Source organism: Leuciscus leuciscus, assembly GCF_965113295.1.
Source record: "Leuciscus leuciscus genome assembly, chromosome: 2".
NCBI lineage: Eukaryota > Metazoa > Chordata > Actinopteri > Cypriniformes > Leuciscidae > Leuciscus > Leuciscus leuciscus.
The window spans coordinates 43730508-43743243 of NC_138726.1; the positions used below are offsets into that span (position 1 = coordinate 43730508).

Below are 12736 nucleotides of genomic sequence, written 5' to 3' on the forward strand. Positions count from 1 at the left end.
TGTGGGAAGAAATCAGACCAGGATTCAAGAATACTTTTTGCATTTGAAAAACTTTACAGATTTATTAATTAAGCACATTCACTGTACAAAAAGTAACTGTAAAACCAAACGTGTGTATAAGAAACTTAAGCAAAGATTGTAAAACTGACAGTAATCATCTTTGTCCATAACAAAAACAAAATACAAAAAAAAAGGTGCACGTTTACAGACGTTTAAGAAGTGTTACACATTCCTTAATCATTCAAATATTTACAGAGCAAAAAGTGACCTAAATCTACTGTATAATCATTAACTGTGCTTTGACTTGACAATCAAATCATGGTCCATTCCATTGTCTTGCTAGTTAACAGAGAATTACTAAACAGTTCATTAAAAGAGAGATGCACAGTATAAATAAACAAACAGCAGTTTACTTCTGAAGTTATGCAGTTAATATCAAATTATGAAATTGGTTAATCAGACCACCTCTTAACAAACACCTAAAATACTATCTAGCTATCTCCAACGCATATATATATATATATATATATATATATATAATCCTTTGATTTCCCTTTGGAACAAAGCCATTTGTGTTTTACTGGAAGCAGCATCTGAGATCTATGGAAGGGAAATGTGACTGGTCACATCTCAAATGACAGTTCATTGATGGAAGCATACTAATAGGAATGACACCTGCTATATCTAATTATAGAATAATCATTTATCTATTATTTATCGCAATAAAATTTAGCTGATGTTGGTGGTGTGATAAAAGAGCTGCAACATTCTCAATTATGGCTACATTATTGTGACTATAAGAGGAGAATAAATAGAATAGAATTTCAACATGCTAACATTTTTGTTTTAAATAAACACTTTATGTGGAAGTTGAACAGAAGTTTTAATCACTGACTATATATTTTACTGACATATTTTATATTTATGAAAGTGCTACATTTTAAAGCTACTGCTGATCTGCATTGTTGACTTCATGCAAGGATCACTAAAGGCATAAAGTATATCTTACTAAATACAATTCTAAAATGTACTATTGTTGTGCATAATGATAGTTTTTAAAAAGAGTTCAAACAAAAAGTAAATTCTCTGACGTTTGCTGTCGATGATGAGACACGCAGGAACCATCATATGAATTCAGACTTGAATACTCCTTTTTTACTCCACAGATGATAGATAATCATACGTTTTGGAACAAAATGAGAGTAGATAGTGCACTTCAATTTTGGGGTGAACTGTCCCTTTAATAGTTACATTTGTAAAAGTTAAACCATGAGTAACATGCAGATCATACAACGAGTCCGAGAAAACATGAGAAAAAAATGATTCTGTTATCTCTTAATCCGTAATAAAAGAGGAGTTGCGCTAAATTAATAAATTACACTATTTACTTTAGTACCTGTTGTGTAAATGTCCATTAGGAATATGTTAAGCAGAAAAAGTAACAAAATAATTACGCCTGAATTAGCAGTGGCAGAAATTCTTTGTTTGAAGCCACAAATAGCTGGATTTGTCAAAGACGGTAATAAATACAACTGCAAAGTTAATAAGGTATTTTCTGAAATACACACTTTAAATACCATTTAATCCTACATCCGTTTTTTTTTTTTTTTTCATATCACAAAATGTACTGTTGGGAGTCCAAATTCAAAACTAATGTATTTGAAAAGGCTTTACTTTGTAATGTTTATCACTTTGGAATTTTAAAACTTGTAATTCATATGAATTATGGAGGTAAATTGAAAAGTGAATTAATTAGAAATGTTAGTAACTACATGTAAATGTAACAATTTTAGTTCTTCAATACATTCAAATTTTAATGTAGGCCTATTTTAATTTTGTATGTATGCTATTCCTTGTTTCACACACACACACACACACACACACACACACACACACACACACACACACACACACACACACACGGTATGTGCCATACATCAACCCTTCATACAATATATACTCTCAGAAAAAGCTTTTACAAACAGGTAAGCTGTCAGATGATTATAGCCACTGTTGTGAACTTAATGTAACAAAAGTCAAGATCTAAGGCCCTCTGGATCTAATGAGATTAATAACCCTGATACTGTGCTTACATAAAATGGAAATTTCCCACAAACAGAGGTTGATTTTCAGTCAAGTGTAAATTCATTTGGTCCAGGCAATAGTGCTATTCAAACCCACCCATCTAACACAAGATTTTGTCAGATTGGTGAACACATGGTAGCTGGCCTCCCTCACATCTTTTTGGAGCGCCGGCCAAGGTGATGATAGTAACTCAAGGTGATGGAGAGGAAGAAGGCTTCACTAACAAGAAGAATGATTGCACCGTTGCACATTGTGCCCATCTCCAAGAGAGTGATGGATGTCACTGAGGAAAAAATGTGTATAGAGACTAATTGGCAAAGTCAGACAAAGTAGTAGTCTTATATAGACATCTAGCAAAATGGTGCCAAACTGAATTCAGAAACCTATTTAACTGGTAAAAATATTTGCAGAGACAATGATACACTGCCCTCTTATGGAAATACATGCTTTAACATTGGTAAAACAATGCCATAAAGGGTAGAATGGAATGGACAAAAAAAATCTATCAATCAATCAAAAAATCGGAATCTACCACGAGATGATTGTACCAGTATAGATGAATGTACCATAGGCTATATGTCACAAACATTAGAATCAGTTCTTTTGTCATTTGGCCTTTTTGTTTTGTTTTTAAAGAAATTTTATTATTTTTTATTTTTTTGGCAAAAAAATAATTACAGTCAGACTTAATTAGAGCTTCAAGACAAAAAAACAAGCATCACCTTCAACCCATTGGCTTTTTATTATGTGACAGTCTTAAATACAGTAAGTGTGATCACTCTCCTCAATTTATATTTAGCACAAAGTAAGGAGTTTATTGGTTAATTTGAACCCTATGCTTGGATTGTATTTTTAAGAGAGCTGGTTGCCATAAGAGGGCAGTACAGCCTTAAGAACTAAGAGTATTCCAGACCTTCTCTGCTAACCAGGACTCAACAATAAGAATGGCCTAGTGTTTCAAGCCAGATTTGATCAACTTCTGATAGGCTTGGAAGCATCTGGAGAATGGGTTACAATTATGAACCAATCTGTAATGCTTTGCATTGTTTTCCAGTAAGTGTTTATAAATGTACAGCTTATGTAGCCACATAATTGCTGTTTAATTTAATATTATTAATGCTAATGAAAGTCCTTGCTAGTAAATATAATATTAATACAAATAAATAAATAAATAAAACATACATATTAAGTAAATATTAAGATTTTTTTTTCTGGCACATAAAAAAAATACATAAAAAAAATATATATTTAAACAAATATACCATATAAAAAAAATCTCATCATTGAGCCCTGCTAATCATTCTGAAGTGGCCTAAATAACATTTTCTCCACTCTAAATGTCCCTTAATTATGGGTCTGCCCCCTTAGCACTGTCTGCCCACTGTTCTCAGAAAAAGAAAATCCCTCTCTCACCTAGAAATTGCACCCCGAAGTAACACGCTTCTGTAAGTAGCGTCCATTGAATGATGACCTTTTCCGGTGTGTACAAGCCATTCCACAGGATTAATGAGATACCTGTTGGGAAGAGGAAACACTCAGAGTCAGTTCATCCTAAGTCAGGTAGAAACAATAAAAGGGGCTCATCTATTAAATATAATGCGGAATCTCCTCAAACCCAAGCACTCATGCTCGGAATTAAAAAACGTGAAATCTGGCCCAAGATCAGAGGACCGATGCCGGTGTGGGTTCTGATTCTGTTCAGGGAAAGGTGCAGAGTCCTTCTGATCTCCTCCCACACTGCGGATATGGATGACAAGGAGGGTAGCTGTTTCTTCAACCCTGCCAAGTGCCATCTGCCAGCGCTATTTTTCCAGCCTTGCTTGAGTAATTCCCACCACTCAACTGGCCATTGATCTGACAGAAGAACACTCACACCTTGCAACGCCACAGGGGTATGAATTGTTTGTGAGCTAAACCAGGTGTCACACTGTATAAAGACCACTGGAGCTCAGTGAGGGGTCTGACCGCAAAATACAGCCCATTTGAAATTTGTATACTAACATCATGTGTGCACACAGCAAAGCCTTCAGGGCTCTACTGCAGCACCCTACTACTGAGCATTCATAGATAATGTATGTAATAATCACATTAGCATAATATTTTATCACCCACTGGTGAGGGCTGGAATCTAAACAAATTGGGGCGGGAAACTTCTTTATGCTGAATTAGAGGCTGCGTTATGCTATTATGGAGAAAAGACAAATAGGCTGCTGTTCATAATGAAATAAGGGCATAGGAGGGATTTTATTTCCACAAAACTCTTTCACATACCCATAAGCCACCCTTGCAATCTTTTATAATACAGGACCTCCTACGGCTGACTGTAAGCTCAAGCACGGGGTGTGCCTGGCATGTGCTGTTGTTGTGAAGCTTCCTGGGACCAGCAGGGGGTCATTACTAGTTCTAGTGCAATAGCACTTCCCAGCACTCTGAAAGCCCTGCCCTATATGTGGCTAAATGGAATTGTATGGACTCATCCATTTTTTAAACCGAGGCATAAAATATTCATATCTCGTGAAATCATACTAATCTGGCAGTGAATAGCTCATCTAGTCATGAATATTTCCTGTGAGTGGGAGACAGATTTGCACAAATGTGTTTACATTAAGCATTTGCTATGCGTAAATTGAGAGTGGAAAAAGCTTAAGTGTAAAGAAGTGCACATATGCTACATTGACAATCATATGTGGAGAAGCGTGCATTTAATATCCCTTTTGTCATATTCAGGTTAGTTTGGACTCATTATGTTTTGTCATCACCTGCCTACGTCACTCATTTGTTGTCACGGACATTAATCACGTTCAGCTGTGCACTCATCAGTCACCATTTTAACCCCTGTATATATGTTCTGTTTCATATATAGTCTATAATGAGGAGACGTAATCTTTAACCTTATCCAATTAAACCTGAACGTATATGCAGATTTATATAACTACAGTTGTATTGCATACATATAATGAAAATGTCACTGACACTTGCTTGAGATGCAGTGAGTGTAAGGTGACTATATATCATTGCATATGGAGTGTGAAGAAGGATTTCTGGAAAGGTGTGAAAGAAATGATAGAGAACATCCTTGATGTTAACATTCTGCTGTCACCTTTACTTTTTTATTTTATTTATATATACGGCTCATTTCTTTAAACTGGAAAAGTATTTGAGCACCAAATATAGTACATTTGCTAAAAGAAATGGTAACAAATACGTCAATGGAAAAGATAACTTATATTTTAAAGGATAAATATACAGTTTTTGATAGAGTTTGGGGACATTTCAGATTGTTCTTAAAACGTGTTGGAGTTGGAAAAGGTGTTAATAGAAGACTAAGAAAAGAGGTGGTACTGAATATCAATGTAAAATACTGTGAAGCATTTTTTGTTTATTTGTTTGTTTTTGTTCTTGTGTTTGTTTCTCTATGTTACATGGAAATGTATATGTTCATGTGTGTAGTTAAAAAAACCCTGAACATACATAGAAGGGCTCCGCCGAAGAGCCTGATGGAGATCCTGGTGGTGGTGAGCTCAAATATAATCTCGTAGAGCTGGTTGGGGAAAGCCAGGGCCTACAACACAGAGAACGTGGTCACATAATGACTGTAATGTTATGGGACCTCTAGGTCGAGGCATTAAAGCTGCAAAAATCCCTTCAAGATGACAGTGAAATGAGAAATGTCAATTATAAATAAAAAAATTAATTGTAACATTATTTGTAATGTTATAAATGTCTTTTCTGTCACTTTTGATCAATTTAATGCATTCTTGCTGAATAAAAGCATTCATTTCTTTTAAAAGAAAATCTATTGTACAGTAGCACAAATAATTACACAAAACACTGAGCATTGCTTCATTTTGGAGCATGAACTATTTTGAAGTAACTGCTCACCATTAAGGATGCTGATGTGAACAGCACTGCAGAGATGAGGAGCCAAATCCTGTAATGAGAGAATGAAAGACATTACACATCAAACCAACTGGCCTCTAATAAGACACAAATGAGCCACAATCAAAACCTTTAAGGATTTGCAACAACAACAACAAAAAAAAAGAAAAAAAGAAAATTGGAGCAATTAAATTAGTAGGGTGTTTGATGTCACACGTAAAGACAGAGACAAGCTTGAAGTCAGTGGTCTGATGTGAAGAGACTGATCATGTTTAAAGTCTTACCGGAGACCAATGGGCTCACGTACAGCAAACTTCATCTCATTACCCAACATCTGACTGATCTGCAAAATGAGAATTTATCAATATCAGCATGTAACATTTAGTCAGTTTACTAATTTATTTTTAGAAATGTAATAATTAATAAGACACATTAATATACTATTCATTCATATACTACTACTATAATATACTAGAGCAAGGTGGCGCACTAAAATACAGGCCCATGGAAGGAAAATGTCAAATTTAGGAAAACAGGCCTAAGAAAGTGGGATTATCAAATTTGCTGATAGCAGACGCCTGCCAAGACTGAATGGTCCATGTAGAGGGACACATTTATTTTGTAAATATGGAAAGTTTGGTGTAGCATCTGGAGGGAGTGATAGGAAAGTTTGAGTTTTGTTCTGATTTAATATGTGTATTTTGACAGCAGGCTAGGTGGTTTCACAATGATGGCTTTGTGTTCGTAATCCAGGCTGTGGGCCACAGGGGAGCACCGCTCCTTCAGACAGAATCAGACACACACAGATAAGGATGTGGAAGGTGGTACAATATAATGCTTTGTTTGGGTAGCCTAACTCTTATCATTCTATAAGTGACAGGGGATTTTGTAGGAGAATGCTGTTTAAAAGAGTGCTAAAGCTCTAAAGGAACCAACTCAAAATGATGCTCGCCAAGGCTGCATTTATTTGATAAAAATACAAAACAAACAGTAATATTGTGAAATATTATTACAATTTAAAATAAATGTTTTCTATTTTAAAATATTTTAAAAAGTAATTTACTCTGTGATGGCAAAGCTGAATTTTCAGCATCATTACTCCAGTCCTCAGTGTCAATATTTTTATATTCTGATTTAGTGCTTAAGACATATTTCTTATTACTATCAATGTTGAAAACAGTTGTGCTGCTTAATATGCTTGGGGAACCATGGTAAAAAAAAAAAAATTCAGGATTTTTTTAATAAAAAGTTTAAGAACAGCATTTGAAATTGAAATCTTTAGTAACATCCTAAAATGTTACTTTACTGTAACTTTTGATCAGTTTAATGCATCCTTACTGAATAAAAGTACTCATTTAATATAAAAAAAATCGTTCTGACCCAAACAGTAGTGTAGTGTATATTTTGTGGCCAAAAGGAAACAGGTGGTTAAGATAAGAAGGGCAGTGGACCTTTCGCTAAGCCTGGTCTTAAAAACGTTAACTGGCCAATCCTTCCCCGGGAAAACTGTAGCCATCTGCCATATTTTTTAACAAACTTGTGCTCGTCCAGCGTTAGTTCAGTATATCTCGATAGTTAGCAGCATATGCCAGATGATGAAACCTATATATAATTGTATATTTAAATTCAAAGCTAATCTAGATGTTATCAACAGCAGTGAAAGTACTAACAGGAAAGCTTGTCAGATCCAGCAATACTAACCATGGGGTGCAGGCTTATAGAAGGGTCTAATGTGCAGTGGGAAATTAGTAGGCTAATTTTACAGTAACAATGTCCATTTACTTATCTTTGAAACACATAAACAGGCCTTTCCCTTACTTTGATGTGCTCTATAAGAAATTAGCACAATTATTGTTACCTCGCTCCTTTCCATTTCCATCTCAAAATGATGTGCGTGGCTTCCATGCCTAAAAAAAAAACAATACACCCTAATGGCCATTAAACATGCAAGCTCTCTCTTTCTTCTCCCACCCTAAAAGAGAGGGATCTATCCGTCTCCCTCTCCGCCATTCTGCACTAAAAGCCTCCGCAGCGTGGGTAATTTAGTGTTGATGAAAACCTGATCCGTTTCTGATGGGAAGCTGAACTCTTGGGCAAAGGTCATTTCATAGAGGGAAGCAAGAATGTGATCGAGGAAGGTGAGCGGGACTGATGGAAAGTGACTGCTGTGGGCTGCAGAATGCGGCCCTGATCAGTGCAAACATGTGGACTGCATGTAATTGTACTTTCTTTAGTCCTAATGCTTCTTTCTTGCTGTGGTAGGCCCCTTTAAAGAAAAAATATCTGTGTACCCTAGTACATGGTGTGTGTTTGTATGAGGGCGTATCTCACAGCGTCTGTTTAAGCCTCTCAGGAGTGCCTAAACAGTAATAATGGCTTAGAGTAAAACTGATGTCACAGACGAGCTGACATCAGCTGTTATTGTTTTGTAAAGGTTCCGTTCTATAGGTTTCGCTTATTGTAATATTAGACCATGAACATATACTGCAATTCATTCATGAAATTGCCAAAAAATGTATACTATGAACAAATGCTGCTGTATTTAGAAAACAGCTAGTACAGCAGGTCATTGAATGCTCTCAGGAGAAAAGTGTTCACAGAGATATGGTGTTCAGAAAGCATGTCGCACCGAAAACAAGAGCATGTCATGTTCTATGGAGACCACCACTCAATCGACACCTCGCTCTGGTTGTTTCTGAGGGGATTAACACATCTCAACAACTGCTGGGAACAGGGAGTACTCTGTTTTCTCATAAGACCTGTAATGGCAGATGATAAAACAGTTTGGGTGTAACGGATCGTATTGATCCAGACCTGGCCACACGGTTTGCCACGCATCTGACGTGGATTAACTGTAAATTAAAGTTTATAATTTGCACATTTTAAGTTATGCCAATTTAAACATTCAAGGGATTTTAAACCGGTCAAGTGTTACTCCAGTTGTTTGATGAGAATGAGATGAAATGTAGTTGCAATAAAAGCTTTAAGAATCCGTACAACTAGCAGCGGATGACTATTATTCTGTTGCAAGGAACAGAGGAACAACTGATGATGGCACGTTTTGATGTTTAGTTGACCAATCAGCAATCAGCATTTCATTCCGGCTCACATGTAGAGACCGAATATTTAAGCTCTTTATGCATTTTCTATCCCTGAACATGAAAACAAAAAAAATCAAGCCATATTCTTGTTTTGTTTTTATTAAAAAGGTTTTGATACCGTGACCCATTTTCTCACAATATTAAACCAAGCCAAATCTTCAAACTACATTCACAAAACCCCTGACTCTTCTGGCAAAATCAAACAAAGCTTTCAGATCAAACACACATCAGTCAATTTATAAAAACTACAGATCATTCATTAGACACTACATAAGAAAAATGGTGAACACAGCATCCAGAGCATGTATTTGGTTTAGGCCATTGAGAATTTGGTTCAGAGAACAGAGTTTTGTTTTAGCAATTCCGAAAAGCTGTTAAACAAAAAAACAATGATCGGAAGATACCGATTGTCTCTCCCTGATAGATCCGATCCATGACTCAAAAAACTTAATATGATCTGACCCATGAGTGTTGTGATCCGTTGCACCCCTTCTACACAGTATGTTAATCTGACCACAGGATCGCAGCAACTGCTTATTTAAGTGACAAACTAATGGAGAAATTAAACAGAGTACTTCTAATACATCATGCCCCATATTAGGTATGATAAACAGAAAATCATGATCATGAGTGTGCAAGTCTTCAAATAGTAAATGGAAGAGCAAAATCATTTTGTACCACAAATGAATTTAAATTGCTCAGAAAAATGTTGTACTCAAAAGATCTACTTTGACTGGTGAAACTGCTGATTTATTAATATACCGTAGCATCTCTTGAAAGCTCATGTGGAGCTGGATTCATGCATACATCTCCAGCCATTATGGTGCTAGCTGAGCCATCTCTGTTGAAACAGAGTGTGATGGGCGACTGCCCCTTAATGGATGTTCTCTTAGATCTTTCTCTGTGACCCTACCCAAGGATTGATGCACATTGCAGGGGCGGAAAGGGCAGCTGTGTCTGAGTGCCGCCCATGTTTCATGTGGACTACCTCAAAGCCCCATATGTTTTAATAGTGCTGAGCGTGAGATGGGAAGTGGTGCAAATAAGCTTTCATTGTGGGGTATTCATATTTGGTATGTGAGAGTCGGTTTCATTTTGTTTTGCACATTTAATGTTTTCCTTTTTATTTATACAAAGGCTACGTTTAAATTACCGTCATGTTAATGTTACATTTTAAAATTAATATATTATTTTGAGTAGTGTATTGAGTAGTGTATTTCTGGAGCGGGAACAAATCATTGAATTTTACCTCCGATTTTGCATGTGTTTGTTTTCTCTGTGGAACTCGCGGAAGGTTCAGAGAAATGTCCACTCGGAAGATGAGCAAAGTGAGGGAGTATTTTGTAAGCCTACACATGTAATGTCAAACTAGTATATAACCATTAAGCATGCTTATAGGCTTGTTATACTACCGGTTAAGAGCGACAATAATACAATATTACATTTTAACATTATGAATGAAAATTACTTGGCACCTGAACAGTTGCTATATCAACAAAAAATATTAAAAGTCGACTAGTCGGTTGCAAAATTTCAGTTTAAATGTTAATAACATTTGTCCTTCGGATGAGACGTAAAACCGAGGTCCTGACTCTCTGTGGTCATTAAAAATCCCAGGATGTCTTTCGGTGGTGTAACCCCGGCATCCTGGCCAAATTTGCCCAGTGGCCCCTGTCGATCATGGCCTCCTAATCATCCTCATATACTGATTGGCTTCATCACTGTCTCCTCTCCACCAGTAAGCTGGTGTGTGGTGGGCGTTCTGGCGCAATATGGCTGCCGTCGCATCATCCAAGTGGATGCTGCACATTGGTGGTGGTTGAGGAGATTCCCCCCTTCTATGTAAAGCACTTTGAGTGCCGACAAAAGCGCTATATAAATGTAATGAATTATTATTATTATTATAAAATGAGTCGTTGCGCACATCCCTTATTCATAGTCGTGCAACATGACTGCACACTGGCTTCAGGATGAGTGTATGGGGACAATTAGTGTCCTAAATCAGAGCTGGCGTTCCACACGGTGCCACAACTCATCAAGTCAGCCACCTCCCCCATAGCAGGTGTGTTCCTAATGCACAATAAATTTGTGGTTTGTGAGTGATGTATTCCTACCTCCCATATAGCAAGAGAGCTCTGAACACAATATATTCTATAATTTATAAATTCCTTTCAACAGAAATCTATAAATGATAAACAGCAGCATCTCAGAAAACAGAAAACAGTCAGCTAGAATCCAACAATCCAAAAATAATATTTGTATATTCAATTTATATTACTATTATTTAAATAATAATAATAATAATAATAATAATAATGTTTTACTTAATAAAATACTATATTAATTATTAATATAATTATTAATAATAACAAAATGTTTATTATTATTCAATTAATTAATAAATAAATTAAATTAAATACTTTTTGATTGTGGTTGCTGTTGAATGAAAGAGCATATGAATAAGATATATACATACATACATACATACATACAGTTGTAATTGAAATTATTCAACCACCATTTCAAATCAGGTTTATTGGCAAAATGTACAGACTTTCAGCTGTTTGCAATGAACAAATCAAACAAATGTAATTGAAATAGCTCAACACAACAAATATTTCAAGTGGTTTCCCCAAATTCAACTGAAAATGCAACCTTTAATGACCTCTGCAGTCTCAAAAATATCCAACCCCCTGAACAGAATCCCTCAAAACAGCACAAATCTGCAAAACTGGTGTTGTCTCAAGCACACCTGATGCAACTAATCAAGGGCTTTATTAGTTGCACCAGGTTTTCTTGAGCTAGAACACATGAAATACCTCAACTGGCTAGGTTTGTTGAGTGCCACATTTGTCTGCATGTTAGGAACATGGCTAAAGGCGGGCTTATACTGTGCGATTTCAGCAAGGTACCTACTCACACTGAACGAGTAGATCGCATGCGATGTAAAGCCAAAGCTCAGGATTTATGTGCTCACACTATACTGCGACTTCACTGCTCACACTATGTGAAATATGCGCAAATCAGCGCGATAAACCCTCGTGCCGGGTTGCGCCTATAGACAATATTATGTATCCAGAGATAGTCAAAACAAGCATCAGATATCAATATCAAGATGATTTAGCATTTCCAATTTATGTATTAAATTATTATTAGTAATATTGTATTATTATTATTATTATAATTAGGGAAGGCTACTTTTATTATTAAAGTGATAAGCTGTTATAATTAAATTGCCACGCAATAATTTCAGCGCATCACCGCAAAACCAACGCGCTGTGAGGATAATAAAATATTACATAGAAGCTTACTCCTCCTCATTGAAAATTGTCTAAAACATTTAGGTCGATTATAATGAATTATAGGCATATAATTAATTATTAACAGTCTATAATATGTCCGAACACTGCAATAATTCATCAATGAAAATTAAAAATAGCTTTATTTCAAAAATATTGTTTAACAAATTAATAAAAGAGGCAAAGTGTACATCGCAGGTGGCTTGGAAGACGTGGGTAATGGTTAATCCATTTTGCAACACGAACTGGAGGTAAGCAAGCAACAGTAATTTGTAGCTAGTTTGAACTACAGAACCTAAAGATCTCCCTTTTTTTCGTTTTTTTAATAGATTTTTTTTGCTGCAGATGAAACTTCTGTTTTTGCGCAGGCGC

At 35.9% G+C, this 12736-nt stretch overlaps 1 protein-coding gene across 2 annotated transcripts in view; it reads right to left on the bottom strand.

Annotated features, from left to right (window-relative positions):
- Nucleotides 1–31: 31 nt before the first annotated feature.
- tp53i11a (tumor protein p53 inducible protein 11a) overlaps nucleotides 32–12736 on the bottom strand; it is a 27966-nt gene continuing 15261 nt past the window's right edge. For both annotated transcript variants that reach the window (XM_082150442.1, XM_082150441.1), the window contains 5 exons: nucleotides 6249–6307; nucleotides 5968–6016; nucleotides 5557–5647; nucleotides 3499–3600; nucleotides 32–2368 (listed from right to left, as the gene is read on the bottom strand). In XM_082150442.1, coding sequence (XP_082006568.1) covers nucleotides 2235–2368; nucleotides 3499–3600; nucleotides 5557–5647; nucleotides 5968–6016; nucleotides 6249–6307 — 435 coding nt within the window. In that variant the 3' untranslated portion in view covers nucleotides 32–2234. The remainder of the gene's footprint in view (nucleotides 2369–3498; nucleotides 3601–5556; nucleotides 5648–5967; nucleotides 6017–6248; nucleotides 6308–12736) is intronic.